At 32.8% G+C, this 23843-nt stretch overlaps 1 protein-coding gene across 1 annotated transcript in view; it reads left to right on the forward strand.

Annotated features, from left to right (window-relative positions):
• Positions 1 to 983: 983 nt before the first annotated feature.
• LOC145315711 (uncharacterized) overlaps positions 984 to 23843 on the forward strand; it is a 38515-nt gene continuing 15655 nt past the window's right edge. Inside the window, exons 1-4 of the mRNA XM_080155778.1 lie at positions 984 to 1079; positions 3869 to 3924; positions 4077 to 4172; positions 6701 to 6799. Of these exons, the coding sequence (XP_080011904.1) occupies positions 1023 to 1079; positions 3869 to 3924; positions 4077 to 4172; positions 6701 to 6799 (308 nt within the window). The 5' untranslated portion in view covers positions 984 to 1022. The remainder of the gene's footprint in view (positions 1080 to 3868; positions 3925 to 4076; positions 4173 to 6700; positions 6800 to 23843) is intronic.

Here is a 23843-nt window from a genome sequence, read left to right on the forward strand (position 1 = left end):
TACAATTTTACGTGTCCCTAGAGGCCTCTATAGGGGCGTAGATGCTAATATCATATATATATACTTTTATGGTCAATATGTGTATAATAGTTATTTATAGACAGCTTTCCGCTGATATTAAAATATTAAATTATAAGATTCTAACCAGTTTTGAATACCCGGCTAACAAAACTGGTACCAATAATATGATTTTTATTTTAATATTCGTGGAAAATTGTCCGTAATACAATGCTATACTGGAAAATAATTTATACAGATCAATCATTATATAAAAAGTAATAGAATGTGCGTCTGTCTGTATGTACCGAAGGTTCTCCTTGAAAATTCAAATTCATTTGCTTGTAAGCTTTAGAAACTTTTTGAAAGGTGTAGTTGGGGGAAAGTCTACCCCTAGACTAGACCTCTCTCCACGCACCTTAAAACATACTCCGCTTATGAATGCGGTGTAAAGCGTCCAATCGCCTACCCCTAACCCCCCAATCCTTAACTTCAATTTTAGTTTTAACGGAAAAAAATATCTCTTTGCCTTTATGGATGTTGTCATCCTTGTGATTAATTATTTATTCTAACTGCATAATATTTGTTTCAGATAAAAAATGGACATGTGACAGTAAAACCTGTGCTTGCCCCTGCGTCATAGCTCTAGTCTCACATTCTAGTCATACACAAATCTACTTTATATTTAGGAACATGGATAAAAATGTGCTTCAATTCTGAATAATATCCATGTATAGCATCGTATCATAGACAATTTTCTAAGAATAATAAAATGTAAAATCATAATACCAATATTGTTAGCCTCAAACACAACTGGTTTTAATCATATAATTTACATTTTGATATCCGCGGAAAGCTGTCTATAATACGATGGATGCGATAAATAACTATTATGAAAATATAATTAAAATAAGGAAAAAGGGGATAGTTTTCCGTGTGATAATATGATATTTTTAGAAAAATCTTTATCCATGTTTTTATGAAAAACTAGAAAATTGCTATCAAAATTGTGCAAATATTTCGCGATGATTTCGCGGACCCACCTGACTCTGATCCTGGTGACCTGTACCTGGCCCCTGCAGGTAGTTATATTATATTTCCAGGTCTACCTGATTCTGATCCTGGTGACCTGTACCTGGCCCCTGCAGGTAGTTATATTATATTTCCAGGTCTACCAGATTCTGATCCTGGTGACCTGTACCTGGCCTCTACAGGTAGTTATATTATATTTCCAGGTCTACCTGATTCTGATCCTGGTGACCTGTACCTGGCCCCTGCATGTAGTTATATTATATTTCCAGGTCTACCTGATTCTGATCCTGGTGACCTGTACCTGGCCTCTACAGGTAGTTATATTATATTTCCAGGTCTACCTGACTCTGATCCTGGTGACCTGTACCTGGCCTCTACAGGTAGTTATATTATATTTCCAGGTCTACCTGACTCTGATCCTGGTGACCTGTACCTGGCCTCTACAGGTAATTATATTATATTTCCAGGTCTACCTGACTCTGATCCTGGTGACCTGTACCTGGCCTCTACAGATAGTTATATTATATTTCCAGAAACAATATATACTGTACATCTATTAATATAAATCGATTATCCAGGTATAAACAGCCAGAAGTACATTAAATACTCTTGGAAACTATGTACTGTACATCTGTTCATATAAATCTATTAACCAGGTATTATTAGCCTCCAGCAGTACATTCAATACTCTTGGAAACTATGTACTGTACATCTATTCATATAAATCTATTGTCCAGGTATTAACAGCCTCCAGCAGTACATTAAATACTCTTGGAAACTATGTACTGTACATCTGTTCATATAAATCTATTAACCAGGTATTATTAGCCTCCAGCAGTACATTCAATACTCTTGGAAACTATGTACTGTACATCTATTCATATAAATCGATTATCCAGGTATTAACAGACTCCAGCAGTACATTCAATGTTCCTGGAAACTATGTTTTGTACATCTATTATATAAATCTATTAACCAGGTATTAACAGCCTCCAGCAGTACATTCAATACTCTTGGAAACTATGTACTGTACATCTATTCATATGAATCTATTGTCCAGGTATTAACAGCCTCCAGCAGTACATTCAATACTCTTGGAAACTATGTACTGTACATCTATTCATATAAATCTATTGTCCAGGTATTAACAGCCTCCAGCAGTACATTAAATACTCTTGGAAACTATGTACTGTACATCTGTTCATATAAATCTATTAACCAGGTATTATTAGCCTCCAGCAGTACATTCAATACTCTTGGAAACTATGTACTGTACATCTATTCATATAAATCGATTATCCAGGTATTAACAGACTCCAGCAGTACATTCAATGTTCCTGGAAACTATGTTTTGTACATCTATTATATAAATCTATTAACCAGGTATTAACAGCCTCCAGCAGTACATTCAATACTCTTGGAAACTATGTACTGTACATCTATTCATATGAATCTATTGTCTAGGTATTAACAGCCTCCAGCAGTACATTCAATACTCTTGGAAACTATGTACTGTACATCTATTCATATAAATCTATTGTCCAGGTATTAACAGCCTCCAGCAGTACATTCAATACTCTTGGAAACTATGTACTGTACATCTATTCATATAAATCTATTGTCCAGGTATTAACAGCCTCCAGCAGTACATTCAATACTCTTGGAAACTATGTACTGTACATCTATTCATATAAATCTATTAACCAGGCATTATTAGCCTAGAGCAGTACATTCAATACCTTTGAAAACTATGTACGGTACATCTATATATTTAAATCTATTAACCAGGTATTAACAGCCTCAAGCAGTACATTCAATACTCTTGGAAACTATGTACTGTACATCTATTCATATAAATCTATTAACCAGGCATTATTAGCCTAGAGCAGTACATTCAATACCTTTGAAAACTATGTACTGTACATCTATATATTTAAATCTATTAACCAGGTATTAACAGCCTCAAGCAGTACATTCAATACTCTTAGAAACTGTGTAATGTACATCTATTCATATAAATCTATTAACCAGGTATTAACAGCCTCCAGCAGTACATTCAAGTTTCCTGGAAACTATGTACTGTACATCTATTCATATAAATCGATTATCCAGGTATTAACAGCCTCCAGCAGTACATTCAATGTTCCTGGAAACTATGTACTGTACATCTATTCATATAAATCGATTATCCAGGTATTACAGCCTCAAGCAGTACATTCAATACTCTTAGAAACTGTGTAATGTACATCTATTCATATAAATCTATTAACCAGGTATTAACAGCCTCCAGCAGTACATTCAAGTTTCCTGGAAACTATGTACTGTACATCTATTCATATAAATCGATTATCCAGGTATTACAGCCTCCAGCAGTACATTCAATGTTCCTGGAAACTATGTACTGTACATCTATTCATATAAATCTATTATCCAGGTATTAACAGCCTCCAGCAGTACATTCAATACTCTTGGAAACTATGTACTGTACATCTATTTATATAAATCTATTGTCCAGGTATTAACAGCCTCCAGAAGTATATTTGATACTCTTGTAAACTATGTACTGTACATCTATTCATATAAATCTATTATCCAGGTATCAACAGCCTCCAGCAGTACATTCAATGTTCCTGGAAACTATGTACTGTACATCCATTCATATAAATCTATTAACCAGGTATCAACAGTCTCCAGCAGTATATTTAATACTCTTGGAAACTATGTACTGTACATCTATTCATATAAATCTATTAACCAGGTATTAACAGCCTCCAGCAGTACATTCAATACTCTTGGAAACTATGTACTGTACATCTATTCATATAAATCTATTGTCCAGGTATTAACAGCCTCCAGCAGTACATTCAATGCCCCTGGAAACGTCGCCGCAGATCAAGGAATAGATATACTTCAAATTGATGTTTTATAAAAAAAATTTTGATTGGGTTGTACAAACAAGGAAAGTTCAAGCTATTCCACTAACAATATTATACTATAGAAGGGGTAGTTTTGTTTATTATAATTATGAACTGTATGTATTGGTGTGCAGACACAGATTGGGAGGAGGAGAGTATAGAAAGTCTGAGTGAACATGAATTTAACAAAGAACTTCAGTGGACATTTGATAATCTTCCACATCATAGGTATACATAGAGAGATAGAGATAGATAGATAGGTATAGATAGATAGTGGATAGATAAAAAGACAGACAAGACTTAAGTTAAAAACAAATATTATTTCTAACAATGCAATGGAAGAGGGTTAGAGTAAAGTTTATTTTGTACGTTGCATTGTAAAACTTTGATTTATTTGTTGTCTCTATACTAATAGGCGTAAATAGTGGGGTGAGTACTGGCGGGGGGGAAGGAGGGGAGGTTTGGATTACTTGTACAAAATAATTTTCTACCCTCTATTGAGTCATTTCAGATGTTTAAAAGTAAATCATTGCATCGCAAGAAAAATGTTTCTGTAAAAGTTTTAATAGCTTTTGATCAATAATTTGATTTCTCTGATATTCAAAGTCTTTTTAAGAGAAAAAAGCATATTTTAAGACAGGTTAGGTTAAATAAAAGTAAGACTAGCCCTGCAATGGCTTGAAATGATTTATCCACAAATTGAAAATAATGAAAGAAAGATGGGAAGAGTGGGGGTGGCGAGGAATCAATGGTCAAGAAATTTAAACAATCTTGTAATCTGTTAATTACATTATCTTATTCATTGGCACAAAACTTTGGGTACTTTTATTGAATTATAATTATTTGGCTTTAAAGTAGTAGTGTCCAAACTTTTCAACCGATAATTCAATATTAATTTATTTTGTCATCTTTGGAGATATATATAAATTTATCAACCATTGTCTTATCTTTGTCTTATACAGATTTCTTTTTACCCTAGAAATTTTTAAACTATGGGGTAATATAATGCCCCAAATAATTTTACTTGATACACCAAATAGCTTTCAAATATTAGTTTCTCTCTTTATATATACAATATATCTGTTGGTTTGTAATAAAACTTACATGACATGCGATTTAAAGGATGGTTTGCCGATTTTTAAAAGCTAATGAACAAAAATAAGGTAAGTTTAGCTAAAGATTTTTTATTTGAAAAAAGGCATAATTTATCATAAGTAATACCAATAAATTAATAAATACGACTTCAAATAGTTGATTTTCCAAATATGTTATTAGACAAAGATATCAAACAGTAGATATAAATACATGAAATAAGTCTTAAATCGTTGGTCCAACAGTCATTTTTACATTTTTAGCGGCTAGAGGGACTTGACCTTTTTCACATCAATCTTCCAAGGCATTTAACCAGGGATCTTACGTGGTAAGACAATGGACATTAAAATTAATACATCCCCAAAAATTACCCCTTCTTTTGATTAAAATTATTAGTTAAAAAGTTTGAACACTACTATATTTTTAAACCAATCTATCAAAATACAACAAAAGTTTTTAGGAAAACAAATAAGATAATGTCATTGTAAAACTTTGGGTACCTGTGTAATTTACAGTCCAATGTTCCCTCCCTCCCTGCATTTAATATAACATGTTTATATCTCTGTACAAAGATGAAAATTGATGTCAATATATACGAAGATAACTACTGGGTATCAAAAAATAAAAAATAAATTTTTTGAATGTAAAACTGAGGATAATATAATTATTAGAATGACAGCATATTGCCTACAGCAAAAAAATCTTTTTTGAAGGATAATACCTTTAGCAACCATTTCTAGTTTGGGCCATAATCCTTTGTACCTCTCATAGCTCATTAATAGAATGTTGGATATTTTATTCGTATTTTAAACCAGATGGCGATATGACCATGGGCTGTTAACACTGGTCCCCAAAGTTTTTATTATAGCATTTTCTTATTCATTGGTCCAACAATTTAGTGAATTTTGATTGTTTGATTCATTGAGTTGAGTGTTCAAACGTTTTAATAACTAATTTTTAATCTACAGTACGGGTAATTTTGTGTATAATCATTGCGAATGTACACCAATGTAGATCTCTGATTTCAAAGAGGGTTGAGGGGCTCTTTTGTAATATTGAAAATTGGTAGTTTCTGTGTAGTAACAGTTGTCGCAAATATAGGTATTAAATAATACACCCTGTAGAGTTTACAAGGAAAATACCAAATATTAAATATATCATAAACCCAGAAAAGAGTATACTGTATATATGAAAGAAAATAAAACTTTATAGACATTTTACTTGTCATTATTTGGTACACAAATCCATAAAAGCAAAGCTAAACCAATCAGAATGTCAGACAAACGAACATTAAAGATTATTTAGTTTTAACATTATATAGAAGTTTTGTATACATTTATTATAAAATTTAATTTCTTCATGATAGGCTGCTCATTAGAGTAAAACACTAGAGGGAGAAAGGGTTAAATAACTGTATCTCCCCATCGCAACCGTCTTGTGCAACCTTTCTATTGGGTCTTTGAAAATCAACTAACGGTGTCGCTTTTATTAACACAGCCAAAAATAAAATTTAAAATATAGTTTCAAATCGATAGTACAATTCTAACGTGCCTAAATTAAGGACTGAAGGACTGACTGACTGACCCTAAATACATAAACTACAATAATTCATTTTTTATTGATAAATATAAATCAATTAATATTAATTATATTTTTCTATTTAGAGAGAAAAGATTTCTGTTTATGACAGGGGAGAAAAGGCTGGTCATGCCCCCAGGAACCCAAATGGTTTTAACACCGACTTTGGCCCTTCCATTTTTAAGGTAAATAATACAAAGTATGTCCGTCTGTCTGTCCGTCCAAAAAGACTAGTTATGCCCCCAGGTACTCAAATGGTTTTGACACCGACTTTGGCCCTTCCATTTTTAAGGTAGATAAAAACTAGTATGTCCGTCTGTCTGTCTGTCCATAAAGACTTGGCATGCCTCCATGATCTCAAATGGTTTTAACACCAACTTTGGCCCTTCCATTTTTAAGATAAATAATACCAAGTTGTGTGTGCGAATGGGGCGTTTGTCCAAATTTAGGTATGGAGACCGCTCTTCTATGAGTACTACAAAAAAAAACCTACTTTTACTGCAATACACATAGACATTCTCATCGTCGGTTCGTTTGTTTAGAATGCTTAACCCTCTATTCCCACAAGTATAATACGAATTTGGTTGAGCTGGTGGAAGCTCAACAAAAGACCCACGCGAAGTATTATATTGCTTTAACCTAAGAATAAATGGTTGGTTTTGATATTCGATCAGAATTATATAAGTATACTATGTATTAAGGAAGGAAAATGTTTTTATAAAGTGTATTTATATTACAAGTGCATGAGTTAAGTATGAAAATATTTACAGGATAAGTGTTAAAATTATAAGTAGAGTAGGACAGAAAATGTGCCCTAAGTCCCAAGCAGTGAATTGTGCTAAGTGTTAGAATTCTAACATAAGGCCTGAGCTCAATTCATGCTAAGTACTAAGGGGCCTAAATTTAAACTACAATGCATGCCAAACAACTAAGTCATTACCTTTTAAAGCCAGAAAGAGAAGTTGATGGTAGGGGAGTCAATAAATAACTGAATAAATTTAAGAGCTACATGCTATAACATTAACTCTGGACCAGGATTTTAGTGTTTGTCTGTACAATTAAATGTCTGTGTGTTAATATGTGACGTAAATCAGGCATGGTTGTAGGCATACATATTTGTACTGATTATTTATATGATTACATTAACAATAAACATAATATCTTTAATAAACATATAATATTAGCAAATCACATACAGATTACCATGAATAGGCTAGCGTTACCCATATATGGTGTCATATAGGTAGAGATAGGCCTATGAATGCATAAATTGATACAAATAATGCCTTGGGCCTAGCTAAAGTAATTGTGTCTTGCCCCTGAGTGCTACTAGATAATTGCAGGGCACGCGTCAATCAAATATTCATAATCTGCTCTATAAAGTGTTGACTTTATATCAAGCATAGATAGATAGTTGTGGATGCGAAGCATTTCTGTAAAAGTCTTATATGTACGTTCAAAGAATTTGAAAATTGAGGATCGCATCTCCAAAGTATGTCCGTCTGTCTGTCTGTCTGTCCGTCCATGAAGACTAGTTATGCCTCCAAGATCTTAAATGGTTTTAACACCAACTTTGGCCCTTCCATTTTTAAGGTAAATAATAACAAGTATGTCCGCCTGTCTGTCTGTCTGTCCGTCCATAAAGACTAGTTATGCCTCCAAGATCTTAAATGGTTTTAACACCAACTTTGGCCCTTCCATTTTTAAGGTAAATAATAACAAGTATGTCCGTCTGTCTGTCTGTCTGTTCGTCCATAAAGACTTGTTATGCCCCCAGGGACTCAAATGGTTTTAACACCAACTTTGGCCCTTCCATTTTTAAGGTAAATAAAAACTAGTATGTCCGTCTGTCCGTCTGTCTGCACACTTTTCCTCAACAGTTTAGCGGATTTAAAACCAACACGCAACAAGCGGTCAATGGATCCTATAAATAGACATATTTGCTGAATCAAAACTGGTTTTACCTAAATTGTATCTGTTCCTTCTTCAGGATTATAGAATTTCAAAGATTTTAACCAAAAATGTGCGATGATTTGACTTTAAAATAGCATTTAATCTTAATGTTCATGGCTTATTAATATAAGTTTGTCATATTTGTTGAGGTTTTAAAACAATATTTCTATAGACAATTCAACACTGCATATTTAGGATTTATAACAATGGTTATTTTATGCATTATGAGTGATATAAAAAGTCATATCAAAAGTACTTTTTAATTATTAATTCTAATTGTTTAGATCCTTTGCCGTTTATTACACAAAAGTAAATATTTTTGTTCTAAACCATTTTGAATTTTATATGGATAAAATAATTGATATAATGAACAAGGATGACAACATCCATAAAAGCAATGAAACGGTAGGACAAACGGACATAAACACTTGTATAGTGTCAGAACTCAATAATCAGAATATAAAAGTACAAGAATCGAAGCAAAATTGTAAGTAAATTTGTTAAAAAAATCTGCTTGATACAGGATAATGTTTATGGACATACTTACATTTTTAGGACTTGATTATAGAGTTGCATCGCTTATAATATTGTACTTTGTTGTCCCAGGAATCTATATACCAAAAATCAGATCAAACGGAGAATTAGATCACATAAAAATTTGTTGTTAAAAAAGTTGTTAAGTTATCAACATGTTTTAAATGAACGTACGGACATTCTGGTAATGATTATAGAGTTGCTACGCTTTATAATCGTACCAAACTACTACAGGAATGACCATGCAAAGTTTGAAATCTATAGGCACAATCGTTATTTTTTTATATTGAGCTAGTATATCTTAATTAAACACCAAATTATTATCTTGTGTATTTAAGATTATTTAGCAATTGAAAACAATTATTATTTAATTTTGTATCTTATTTAAGACATGGCAAATTAGATTAGAAAACCTTTACATCTCATTTCTGCTGCTTGATTTTAATTTCTTTTAAAATCAAGCAGCAGAAATGAGATGTAAAGGTTTTCTATATTTATTGTTCGTCTGTCTGTCTATAAAGGATAGATCTTATCGTTAATTTAGGCATTTTATAATTGTCCTATTGATTTTATACTTGGTATGGTTAGTTATTTCTGTAGTAATAGTAAGGTACGATTTAGAAAGCATAGCAATTCTACAATCGTTGTCTATTTACAAAAAGTTGATTTGAAACATTTTTTATATTCCTACTACAAAAAGGTAGAATGTTATAAACAAAGCATATCAAAAATGTAGGAATGTCCTTAAACAGTATCCTATATTTTGCAACAAATTTACTTACATTTTTTTAGACTTATACATATATGTATATTTGCTTATTCAGTTATGACACTACAATTGTTAATGTTTTTTTGTCCTACCCTTTCATAGATTCACTTTTATGGAAATTGTCATCCTTGTTATTTAATGTATAATCAACTATTAAGTTGTTAACTAATTTGACTAGGTATACTTATTAACAACAGTCCTTTGATATAATCAATTAAAGGCCTAATGTCTTCAACAATCTATTGTTTATGTGGTTGATAACTTAATACTATCGTGTCTTTTTTACATACAAAATTCGAGTGTCAATGCTAATTGTTTCTATATAAACAAGGATGACAACATCTATAAAAGCGAAGCTATGAAACCGTAGGACAAACTGACATTATCATTGTGCAGTTTTAGAAGTGAATAATCAGAATATAAAGTTATAAAAGTCGGAACAAATGTGTAAGTAAATTTGTTTAATTGTTTGTAATTAAAAAAACTGTTTAAATACAGGATAATGTTAAAGGACATAATTACATTTTAGGACTTGATTATAAAGATGCTTTGCTTTAAACATTGAACTTTGTTGTCCTAGGAATCAGTATTCCAAAAATCAGATCAATTAGATAATTTTTACACATAAAAATTTGTTGTTAAAAAAAGTTAAAATCAACATATTAAAAATGGGCGTATGGACATTCTGGTAATGATTATAGAATTGATACGCTTTCTAAACCGTATCTAATTAGTACAGGAATAACCTTGCAAAGTTTGAAATCGATAGGAAAATTCTAACATGTCCAAGTTAATAAAAAAGGTAATTGTTCCACCTAAAAAGCTAACTGTTACTGACGGACGGACAGACTAACCGACCCCAATTGTAGAAAAGCTTCAATTTTAAAAAAAAAGTATATGTTGTAAATCAATTGTGCCAGTATTTTTAGTTAAATGATATGTTTATTTTTTATTACTGTTTTTACTTTCTAAGTTTAAAATTTCAAGGTAATTTGAAGAAAAACAAGCATTAATTAAAGTCAGAAGTTACCCCGTCGACAATTTTATAAGTTATAATTAATCTACAAAAAAAGGTTTTTAAAACAACTACTGCTTTCATGTGTTAAGGGTAATATACAGCATCTATATTTTACAACAAAGGCCATTTTAAAGTCAAATCATCACACATTTTTTGTTAAAATCTTTGAAATTCTATAATCGCGAAGAAGGAACAGATACAATTTAGGTAAAACCAGTTTTGATTCAGTAAATGTGTCTATTTATAGGATCCATTGGCTGCTAGTTGCGTGTCGGTTTTAAATCCGCTAAACTGTTGAGGAAAAGCGTGTCTGTCTGTCCATAAAGACTGGTTATGCCTCCAGGAAATCAAATTGTTTTAACACCAACTTTGGCCCTTCCATTTTTAAGGTAAATAAAAACAAGTATGTCCGTCTGTCTGTCCGTCCATAAAGATAAATTATCCCCACAAGATCTCAAATAGTGTCAACACTAACAGAACTTCAACTTTAAATTTTATTTTTAAAAGAAAACGGTGCTATTTTTTGGGGCGTGAGTATTTTTTCATGGGGAGATATCTCTTTTGGAGGTAACCTTCCCCCAAATAGTTATACCTTAGTCCTGGACTTGGAAAGAATCAACAGTTAGTGAGATCCTACGCTACACACAGTCACGCAGATAGACATCCAGTTACTTTTATGTAATCAAGTATACATTTATCCTCTAAATTGGTCTATTTTATAAAATTTTAATTAGAATATTAATCTGGTAATTATATTTAAACATTAAAATATTACAACAGCTGTATGTAAAATTTAATGTTGAAATATGTTTCCTAATTACCTAATTTTAATAATTTAAAGTAACAGGATTACCCTCCCCCCCCCCCCCCCCCTCTTACCTGAAGTGCCCGTAGAGGCCTTTGTAATGCTATAATAACGACATACTAAAAGTCAAATTAAAATATCGTTTCATGGTTAAACGGATCTTTTTAAATATATCAGAGTCGTGCAAAGGGTTTTGTCGTAAACCTTGAGAGGGGTTGAAAAAGGGCAGGCATGCTTATGGATATAATGAAATTGACATAAATTTCAGTCAAAATAGATTCTATTAACGACATGTCGATAATATATCAGCAACGACCTCTTTAATTAAATGTCATAATGTCGACAAAAAAAATATAGTCTAAGAATTTACTTTCAACTGTTAAAACACTCATTTTTTAAATTTTAGACACATTACATTTAGATAGAACAAGGAAAAATGCTGTTTGTAATAAAACAAGGATTACAACATCCATAAAAGCGAAGCTCTGAAAGGGTATGACAGACTGTAGAGTGTCAGAACTGAATAATCAGAATATAAATCCTTATAATAAAGTAACAGGATGTTTATTTGTGTGTTTGTTTGAACCGAAAGATCTCGCTAATTGCAGAACCGTTCGGGTTCTCCTTTACAGGGTAGCTTCTCATAGGTCCCGGGAAGGTTTATAACTATTTTGGGAAGGGTACCACCACCCTCCATAGAGAAATCACAAAAAATTTAAATTTTTAATATTCAAGAGACTTGAACGCAACATAGACACGAAATAAAAAAAAACATTGGAAGTGCCACTAGAGGCCTCTAGGTGCTGTAGCCGCTAATTTAGACATAAACCATTAAAATTAAAAGTTGGAAATTCTATAAAACAAATTACAAACCACTGACGGACTTTTATTGCTTAGTTTATAGTAAAGATTGTCTTAATTAAACATAAACAGGAAAAATTATGTACATAAGTAGCGCATCTACAACAAGCTAACAATATTTTATGGAATTAGAACAGTAAACCGTAATACAGTATATGAATAGAAAAATTAACTCAGTATTTGGTAAATGTAATAATAGGTTTGTTCTTTTCATGGAAGCTTTGTATTGTGTAAAAGTTTAGAAAAAGGAGTAAATCCAGAAAAGAATGGGACTTTGGGTTGTAAATTATATTCGTACCCAAAGTTTTATAATCGTGTTCTCTCATTCGTTGGCTTCAAAACTTTGGATAAATTTATTAAATCAACCAGTGTCCAAACTTTTCCACCGCTAATTTTGATCTACAGTTGTGGAAATTTTGTTTACTATTATGGGGGTCCATCAATTTATAGACCCTTAGACTAGGAAATTTTATTAAAATTGTCGCAAAAGATAAAATAAATATGGCTTATAAAGAAGTATCGCATTTAAAACTAGCTCAATTAAACAAAAAGATTAAGAATTATTATTGTAATTATTCAAATTAACTTTTCTACAAGACAATTGCAACAAAATAATGTTCATATTATGACAAAAATTAAAATTTATTTTCCAGTATGAATGTTAAAATTATATTTATAAGATAAAAATTTTAAAAAAAAGCTTGGCTTTAGTCACGTGAGCTTAATAATGACAATGGCATTAAAACTTTTGGTATCAGTTTTATTTAGAGTCCAATATACCCACCCCCCTTACATTATTCTACTTATAAAGTAGTAATATATTGGAATGTTTTTTATTATTTTTCTGACCACATCCCTCCCCATTTCTGACCACAGCCTTTATAGGCTAGGGGCGAAGCTACTAGTTAATTAAAAGGCAATAAATGATTGTTGTATTACATAAAAACTGAAGAAAAACTCTGTTAATCAGATTATAAGTGCAGTAGCAACACCATATGCTTTCAGTTTTTAAAAGCTAAGCTTTTCTAAAATAAAGGTCCGTCCGTCCGTAATGTTTAGCTCTTGTCGTTAACTTAGACACGATGGAATTGTACTGTCGATTTCAAACTTTTCATGATGAATCCTATAACAGTTAGGTACGATTTAGGAAGCGTAGCAACTCTCTAAACGTTACCAAATGTCTGGCCATCCATTTATAGTACGCTGATTTAACTTCTTTGACAATAATTATTGATTATAATTATACTCTTCCTCTGAATTTTGGAATGATTATTCCTAGGGCAATAAGTTATTCCAATATTATAAGTTAAGAATCTCTGTAATTAAATCCTAAAAATGAAAATATGTCCTTATGCAGCATCCTGTATTGACGCAATTTTTCAACAAATTTATGTAAAAATTTTGTTTAGACAAAAACATTGTTTTGATACTACAAGATTTATTGTTCGTTTGTCCTTATTTTTTATTTTTGAGCTTTTATTGGTGTTGTCATCCTTTAAAATATGTAGTGCCTTTAAAATAGTCGATCTATATTCAATAATTACTTGGATTTCCATGTACTCTAATAACGTCACTCATACTCTCAGCTGGCTAAAATCCACCCCTCCCTTTTACTCGAACTGACCAATAAATATTATCGATTATCAGCAACCGTTAAGTTGACGACAAATTTTCCCTTGTCAATATATCCACGTATACTATATCCATTTATATTCTATAGTTAAGCAGGATTAAAGACAAATTTTATTCACTTAGTTGAATCACTAGCGGCTTCGCCCCAAGCATCAATTTCAAATAATTAAAGAAAAAAAATTAAGTAACTCTGTAGATGCCCCCACTATTTTCAAAAAAAAACTGGGGGGGGAGATTTTTGTTTAATTTTTATTTGGCTGGGGGTGTCCCACCCCCCAAGAAAATAGTCTAAAACCACCACAGGACCAGTAGGTATATTCCTTAAAGAGTAGAATCCGATCGGTTCAGTAGTTACCGCCTCTATCCTTTATAAAAAAATTCAAAATATAAAACATTCTTTGGGGGGGGGGGGGCGGTGGGTTGTCCCAATCCCCAACAAAATAGCAAAAAAAACCTGTGCAGGTCTATTTGCTATATTCCCTGAAGATTAAAGCCAAATCGTTTATGCTGTTACTGAGATTTTAAGCCTCAGACATACGCGGACAGATAGTCATCGTTCTACTTTGTATTATAGAAAAAAATTACTCCTTAAGTTTTTATGTTTGTTTTTAGTTGAACATGAAAAAACAAGGATGACAACGTCCATAAAAGCGAAGCTCTGAAACAGTAGGACAAAAGGGCATTAACACTTGAATGGTGTCAGAACTGAAAAATCAGAACATAAATGTATAAACGTCGAATCAAAATTTTAAGTAAATTTGTTGATGTAGGATAATGTTTAAGGACATACTTACATTTTTAGGACTTGATTATAGAGTTGTCCCAGGAATCAGTGTACCAAAAATCAGATCAATCGGATAATTAGATCATATAAAAATTTGTTGTTAAAAAAGGGAAAAAATCAACATGTTAAAAATGTACGTACGGACATTCTGGTAACGATTATAGAGTTGCTACGCTTTCTAAATTGTACCTAACTACTACAGGGATTACCATGCAAAATTTGAAGTCGATAGGACAATTCTAAAATTAACGAAAAAAGCTATCCGTTACGGACGGACCGAACCTAATTATAGAAAGGCTTCGCTTTTAAAAACTAAAGCAAACATTCTGTTAATTGTTTTATTACACATTTATTACATACTACAGCAAAAAACAGGGCTCGGCAGCCGCGCTCCAGCCGCGTGTTAACTTCAGTGAAATCGTCATATTATAAATTTAGAATTAAGCTCAATGTCTAAACCTGTTCATAAACAGACAACCCATCTTTTCAGAATTTTTTTGTCTACACAAGTGGGTTTGAATTTAAAACGTATGCTCCGCTGCCGAGCCTTGACAAAAACCACCCTATTTCAGCAATTAGACATTCTTTACTATAAAGTAGTACTGGCGGCTACGCCACCTAGAAGCCTCTAGGGGCACTTAAGGTAGGAGGGGAAAAAGTCGACCTCATCCCACTTTAAATTTGAGTTTTATAAAAAAAATTGGTGGGAGAGGGGGTGAAGACACCCTCCTCAAAAATAGTTTAAAACCTTCCCCGGGCCCGAAGAAGCTTCACTGTATAGGAGAACAATTTCGGTTCAGCGGTTAGCGAGATCCTTCGGGACAGACAAAACCCGCTTCCTACTTTATATCATAGGATGGAATTTTTGTCTGATCTAAAGCTAACGATCTCGGAAATTTCCGACCCGGTTTTTTCAGATAAGCTTTGTCAAAGTGTTGGTGGGTTTTGATATATTTTCTGCATGTTTTAAATAGGCGTTAGGATTTTTTGTGAACGCCTTCTTAATCTATCTGTTATAAGAAGTATCGTGTAAAGTTTGACATCGATAGGACAATTCTAACATGTCTAAAGCTGACTGTTACTGAAGGACGGACCGACCTAAATTATAAAATAGCTTTGCTTTTAAAATTTTGTCCGTATCTGTTCAGTTGAAGAGCAAGGCTGAGATAAAGCGCAAACAAAGTTTAGTTTAAAATTTACTAACTAGGTGTCTCTTATCTTTATATGTAACTTAATTTAATTCTCTTAAATAATGATAATCATCTTAAAAATGCCTTTGCATAATTTTTATGATTATTAAAAGTGTTTTATTTTTTTCTTTGATTTCAAATATTGTAATAATTTTATGGTCAACGCCTAAACTTTTTAAAAAGATCTAATTATATTTTTGTTTGTATAGTAAACCAATTGACTATCAAATTTTTTCGGTTCATTTATGTAGATCAATTTGATCCTATTATTTAATATTAGCGGCTTCGCCCTAGAGGCCACTTTATATTATATTTTGTGATTTATCTTAGGATGGTGGTAGTACCTCCCCCAAAATGGTCAGAAACCTTTCAGGGACCTATGAGAAGCTACCCTAATTAGAGCCCGAGCGGTTAGCGAGATTCTTCGGTACACACAGACAAAGAGACATCCTGTTACTTTATTATAAGGATTACAAATTCTTTGTACAAACAATGCACAGTGGAAACAAGCTCTGCCATTCGTTGGCTTTTTTGGCACTTTTCTCAAATCTTAATTGGTAAGGTGAAAATTACAAAGTCCCAACTTTTCATCCTATAATTTAAAGCTACAGAGGGGGTAAATTTTTTTATCGCTATATGGGATGTATATCAATTTAACATTCATTGTATTATCCTTAAGATCCCTAGACCAACTTTTTTTAAAGATACTTTTATCCAACCGTGGATTTTTTATTACATTTTAACCCAAATTATAGATTTTTATATACTAATATAATTGAAATCTACAATTATATTAAACCACTTTTGGCAATAGAGCCAAATTTAAAAGCTATACATTTAATACCATTTAAAGAAGCAATGTTAATAATTCTTTGTTTTACGTCCGTCATTTCGTAATGTTATTTACGCGAAATGTGATTTTCTCAACATTCATTTAAGATGGAAGGATCTACTGCAGTTCACGGTAAAATATTGCTGGTAACGAATATTGCCAAAAATCTATGATTTTTAAAGGCTGCTAGCTGCCAAACGGCTGAACGTACAGATCATGCCCGCACACTGTTTTAAGCGACATAAGAAGGCCTACAAATAATCTGGAATAGCCATAAATCTATAATGCATAATTATCTCGCAGTGCAGAGAAATGCGCGAAAAAGGCCTATTTTACGCGTTTTTTCTTCAGTGAAGCTTTCCCTGTGCATCATTGGATCTTGGCTATTCCAGATTATTTGTAGGCCTTCTTTTACCGCTTAGAATGGTGTGCGGGTATGATCTGTACGTTCAGCCGTTTGGCAGCTAGCAGCCTTTAAAATTCATAGATTTTTGGCAATATTCGTTACCAGCAATATTTTACCGTGAACTGCAGTAGATCCAGATGGAATGCTGATTTTTTGTGTAGTGAATAGTATCAAGTACATAATTTTCGTGGTTCGTCGGTCCGTCAGTCAAGTTTAAAAGATCCAGTATCCCTATCCCTAACCGCTGAACCGATATGGTTCTACTTCTCCTTTACACTGCACTGTAGCTTCTTATGGGAAGGTATTTAACTATTGTGGGGGTGGGTACCACCACTGTCCACCCATCCCAAGAGAAATTGCCCTTAGAAAAGAATGACTAAAAAAAATTCAAGTGCCGCTAGAAAACTACACTAGAGGCATCTAGGGGCGTAGCCGCTGGTTGAATATAATCAAATAAATACATATATATATGAAGTTATCAGAATTCATATTATTTATAAAATCCTTTTCCTTTCCCTCTTTTTATGACCTATTAATAAAAAACTGCTCATGTTTTGTTGTGCTTCGCTACTGATGGATGTTGCGTTTCTCATCCTTGTTTTCATATAAATTAACAACCTTGTTTAATTAATCCTTTTATTTAAAGTAGTAACGGTTTTTGTCTGAAAGATTACGATTTCAATTAATAAACTCTAAATGAGCGAGTTCTCCTTCTTATACAAGCTTCACATAGTCCCAGCTAGAAACGTCGTAAGGAAACTCGCATCCGATATGTAGTATTTTATCGCCAAAATCTTATTTAAGATTTTATAGCAAAAATCGAAAAAAATCGCTAGGGATTAATTCGATTTTGTAGTAAAAATCGCGGCAACCACGATTTGGCTAAGATATCGCGTGTGTCTCGCACTGTATGTTTGTCAACACACACTTACAAACAGACTCACAACCAACTTATAATCAAAATCATTGTGTGATAAATATAGTTTATAAAATTGCCGCTAGGTATTCCCATTACTTTATGTAGACAATTTGAATTTTTTTGTTATCAAACAAAATAAATTCAAAACTGGTAGACATAATATTATAATGTGTTAATGATCTATTATTAAAAAAAATAAATTGTTGAAAGGATTTTCATTTTAAACAACAATGAAAGAACAAAAATGTCTTAATCATACTTTAAAATAACCAATATCTAGTATAACACAACTTCCTCTCTATTCTATTTATAATGGTAACAGATGTAATATCACCCCTTATAATTATTGAGTACACTATATACACTTAGAGATTGTGACCCTTTCTCTCTCTCTCTCTGTATAAAATGTACAATTTTTGTTTATTATGAAATTGATTTTATTTTGGAACCTTTTCCTTACATTAAACTACACGATGTTAAATATTTTTTTAATGTACTTTTGATTCACGATTTTGGCACGATATCGCTTAAGATTTCGTGGGTGTATCGCGCAGCTGTAAGTACCTTTTCGACCATTTATCGTATGATATCGTTAATGTGAATAGGGCGATTATTTAGCGATATCGTAAGAACTCGCGCGAGATTACTCTACGACATCGCAAGCGATTGTAGCTCGATAGTAACTCGACTTTCTGGCTGGGGTTCGTGGGATGGTTTTAGGCCATTTTATTTTTAGATTTAGGCCATGGGATGGCTTTTGTCTATTTTTCTGCCCCCTTCTTACCGATTTGAATACATAGCCCCAGTGTTTCGGAGCCGGCGCCAGGAGCCGTAGAGCCGCCATATTTTGCTGCAGCCGGAGCCGTAATTTTCGTTAAAAATCGGCTCCGGAGTAGATAAATAAAGAGATTTTTTAAAATTATAATTTGGTAACTCTTTTGTCATGTGCAAATGCCCTTTTTAAGTTTTTTAAGTCCATTTTTATCAAAAATTGAACTTTTAAAACCTTCAAAAGTCAAAATAAAAACATTTTTTGATGGGGAAAAAAATATGTCGAGTTTTTCTTGATTTTAGGTCGGAGCCGGAGCTGGAGCCGGAGCCGCCATCATCACAGACGGCTCCGCGGAGCCGGAGCCGCACCAAAATTAAACGGCTCCGAAACGCTGCATAGCCCCCAAGATGCTAGGGGAGCAGCAGCTAGTAAACAATAAATGTTTAAAAAGTAAGAAAAGCAAACTTAAAACTTTATTACCACCTCCCAAAACGAAAATATCAGGGATATAAGGGATAAGATAAATTGATGTACATTGTACATCCTCAATAATGATACACAAAATTACACCTTTTTTATTAGATTACAATTAAAGGTGGACATTCAACTTAATGAAACCAAAGTCCTCAAAGTTGTTATAAACTTTGGGGACTAGTGTAATAAAAAAGCCCAATGTCCCCTCCCTCCCTGAAAATATATTACCCAAAATGGTGAAAATTGCAAAGGCAAACTTAAAGAAATGCTTATATACAAACAACACATGGCGTATTCCCTCAAATTGCCCGTCAAGCACTGAAATCCCTCCCTCGCCCCTACCTCATTTTTTTGGTAAATTAAAAATAGGGAATGGGGGGGAAGTGTTTCCTTTTTTGTGTAGGTCAGGTTAGGGTAAGTTATATTGGGTTCTTGGTAGCCCAGGTAGGGGAAAAAACTAACTCTCCAACCCCACCCCTTTTAAATTTTAAAGTAAGGGGGTTGGGTTTCAGTGCTTGATAGGCAGTTTAATTGAAAGCACCAAATGCTCAAAAACAAACAACACACTTTTATTACATGTGCATTTCATTTTGAAATCAACCACTGGCAAAGAAATAGTTTTCAGCTATTTTATTCATATTCTAGCGGCTACGCCCCTATAGGTCTCTAGTGGCACTTTAAATGTTTTTTTTTGTTCAAGTCTCTACGATACCTCTTTATGTTGCTTTCAAGTCTCTCAAATATTGAATTTTTTTTTGATTTTTTGGTGATTTCTCTTGGGTGGGTGGTGGTACCTTCCCCCAAAATAGTTATAAACCTTCCGGGACCTATGAGAATCTACCCTGTTAAGGAGAACCCGATCAGTTCAGTGGTTAGCGAGATCCTTCGGTACAGACAAACAGGCAGACATACACACAGACATCCTGTTACTTTAGTATAAGGATAGTTTTTTAAAAATTTAGTGATTAACATTCTGTCAACGTTAAATTTTCATACTTTATGTCGACTAAATGGCTTTCTAAAACATAAGTATGTCTTTGTGTGTGTAGCGCTGATCGCTTAACCGATATGGTTCTCCTTTACTGTGTAGCTTCTTATAGGTTTAGGAAAGGTCTTTAATTATTCAACTAAAGAAAAATCGCCTTAAGTGCCCCTAGAGGCCTCAAAGGGCGTAGCTACTAGACCAAATATAATTTAATTACTCCCTTAATCGCGATAAAAATCTTGTTGAAATAATTCTACCAGGGACTTTAAGGGATTGACGATAAACAGATATACATTCTCAATGATGATAAACAAAATTACAACGATTGTAGAACTATTTGTTGAAAAATTGATATGCTCAGTGCACAAATAACTTTAAAAGGTCGACCGATTTTTTATGTAGGCCAACCTAAACAAGTACTATCCAAAAATACCTTTATAAAATCGGTCGACCTAAAGCTTCTATAGATCGAGCTAAAATTTCCAGAGGTCGACCTTTGTCTTTTGTAAACTGGGCTTAAACTTATAGTTTTAAACCATCAAATCAAAATCTAATTAATGTACCCAAAGTTTTTGTTCCAATACAAGAAAATGTGGTTATAAAACTTTGGGTACCAGTGTAATTTACAGTCCAATGACCACTCCCTCCCTGATTTTTAACATTTTTATTAGTATGTTAACCTTGGGTGGGTCAGACCCGATGTTCCTTCAAAACTTTTAAAAAAATATTCAGCATTGTCTCGTCAATTGATTTGTAGGTAATTGTCTGCCCTATAAAATCTTGAAAACTTTTTTTTTCATGAACATCAGTTTTAGTCTTTGTCGGGACTTTTTTTTGGACGGGAGATTTTTTAGCTTAAAACCACTCCTAAAAGTGTCATAAAACTACCTTAAACCTACAAGAAGTTTCATTTTTACTTTACAAGGATAATCCTAGATTTAATATGAAAAAAAATGTTATTTTATTTACTTATTTTTTGCTTTTTTAAGATTGACTTAACTTGCTATTTTTGACCATTTCACGCCCTTTTGGGTTTTTGAGAACAAGAATTTTCATAATTGAATAGCCGAGATAAAAATCTAGCAAAATATTAAGTTCTTGTACATTAAACTTTTAATTAGAGCATAAACACTTTTAAATTATACAATTTAGGATAAGTTAATATACATACATCTCAAATGATGAGAAACAAAAATATCCCTGTATTTTCAAAAGTTTTCAACTTTTAGTTTGGATTTTACATTTCAATGTCGCTTCCTTTTAAGTCAATTATTGCGTAGCTGCACTGCTTAAAACTTTGTTTTTTTTTCTTATCTATTCTGAGTACCATATATAATTAGGTTTTATCTTTATAACCTAATTAGGTAAGGTGTTTTTTTATTTTTTATATCTTTCATACAAAAACTGAATATTTGGTTTGTTGACCAAGGTTTGGTACTAATATATTATATACGCAGTGGCGTGCGAACCGAAGGGGGCATTTGGGGCAATTGCCCCCCGCTAGCGACCAAAACGCCCCCCCCTGCCTGCCCCCCCCCTAGCCACCGCCCCCCCTGCCCCCCCCTAAATGTTGAAAAATGCCCCATTTTGCCCCCCCCTGGTCAACAAAAATGCCCCTTTTTCCCCCTACCCTACAAAAAGCAAAACTATCCCAGTTTCAAAAAAAAAGATCAAAAAATACTCAAAAAAAATTTTTTGGCGCTTCGCGCCAAACAGACAGTTACTATTCATTTAACCTTACCAAATTTTTTAATTAATGTAGAAATTAGGTTATAATCTTTTTTCACTGAACATAACAAACCAGGTAAAAGGAAGTATTTTATTTTGTATAATATAAACTTTTTACCAAAGAAATTTTGTACATCCCCAATGATAATACACAAAATTACCCCTTATATAGATTACAATTAGTGGATGAAATGTATGGAAACTCAACTTAATTAACCAACCAATCAAAATTCCATTAAAGTCCCCAAAGTTGTGGAGACAACGAATAAGAAAATTTTATACGAAATATTGGGGACTAGTGTAATAAATAGCCCAAAAACCCCTCCCTCCCTGCATATTTGAAGAAAAAAATTTGCGCTTTGCGCCCTTCCAAATGGTTTCTGCTTTTTATCACATTGTATATTTTGTTTCTATTTCTATAAAAACATGTGTAAACAACAAACACTCAATCAAAAAGTTATTTTATATAAAAAAGAAACAGCGTTGATATTTATCTAAGCCTTTTTCTCAACACTGTATGTCTGTCTAAATGAATAACTATATATGATGTCATATTATTTTCAGGATAAGTTTATCATTTTTTTGTGTACATACCCTTACAAAAAGACATGTTTTTTTATGGCAATTTTCATTAAAAACCCTTAAAACTAACTACACTCTATATTCCTAACTTGATAAAATACGCCACTCTTGTTGTCTTGAATTGATTTTAGTTCAAAGGGGGAGTAAATATTTTTAGGTGCGCTTCACGCACTGCCCTTTTAAATCCTTGGAAACACCACTTAATCAAAAATTAACAGAGTTTTAAAGTGCCATTTAAAGAGGGTAGGATATGTTGATATAACTTTTTAGCTTCTCTATAATTCACTATGGCTGTCAGTACGTAATGCTAAGGGGGAAATGTAATTTTTTCAACTGCAATGAAAGATAGAAGGCTAAAACTTAATGTTAGCATTCCCATCATTATGGGGTATAATTAACTATTAAAAATTCATGGAGGTCGGACTGCTTTTCAGAACGTTTTTGGCTATTTTTGTATCTTTTAAATTTCGGGTATAGTCCCTTTTGTGACATTGCCTCTTAAGATGCATTTCGTCGTATTTTCACAGTAGCTTTTCACCTATTTATAGCTCCTGCGGGGCTAATTGCCTAACCCTGCGGGGAAATCACCTGACCTAACTTAACCTAGAATAACCTATTAAAAGCTACTATGAAAATACGACGAAATGCCCCTTAAGAGGCGTTGCCACAAAAGAGACTATACCCCAAAGTTTTCCATATTTCTAATAGATTTTTATATCTGTAGATGAAAGGACAAGTAATTTTTTTTTATTTTTTACATAGTTCTTTATATCTTTGGTTTTTATGGTACGATAAATTTTTTTGTGGATTATAATATTAAAAAAAATAAAATTTCTCGCTGTTTCGAACATCCAGTATGTAATTTACTTTAACTGTCATCACACAACATACAGGAAAAAGGATTTGTGACTTTTTCTACCTAAAATATATATTTATTTCAACAGATGCTCTTTAAATCTACTTGTATGCATTCTTATTAATGATT

This window comes from Acartia tonsa, chromosome 1, assembly GCF_053477335.1.
Source record: "Acartia tonsa isolate MP-2025a chromosome 1, ASM5347733v1, whole genome shotgun sequence".
NCBI lineage: Eukaryota > Metazoa > Arthropoda > Copepoda > Calanoida > Acartiidae > Acartia > Acartia tonsa.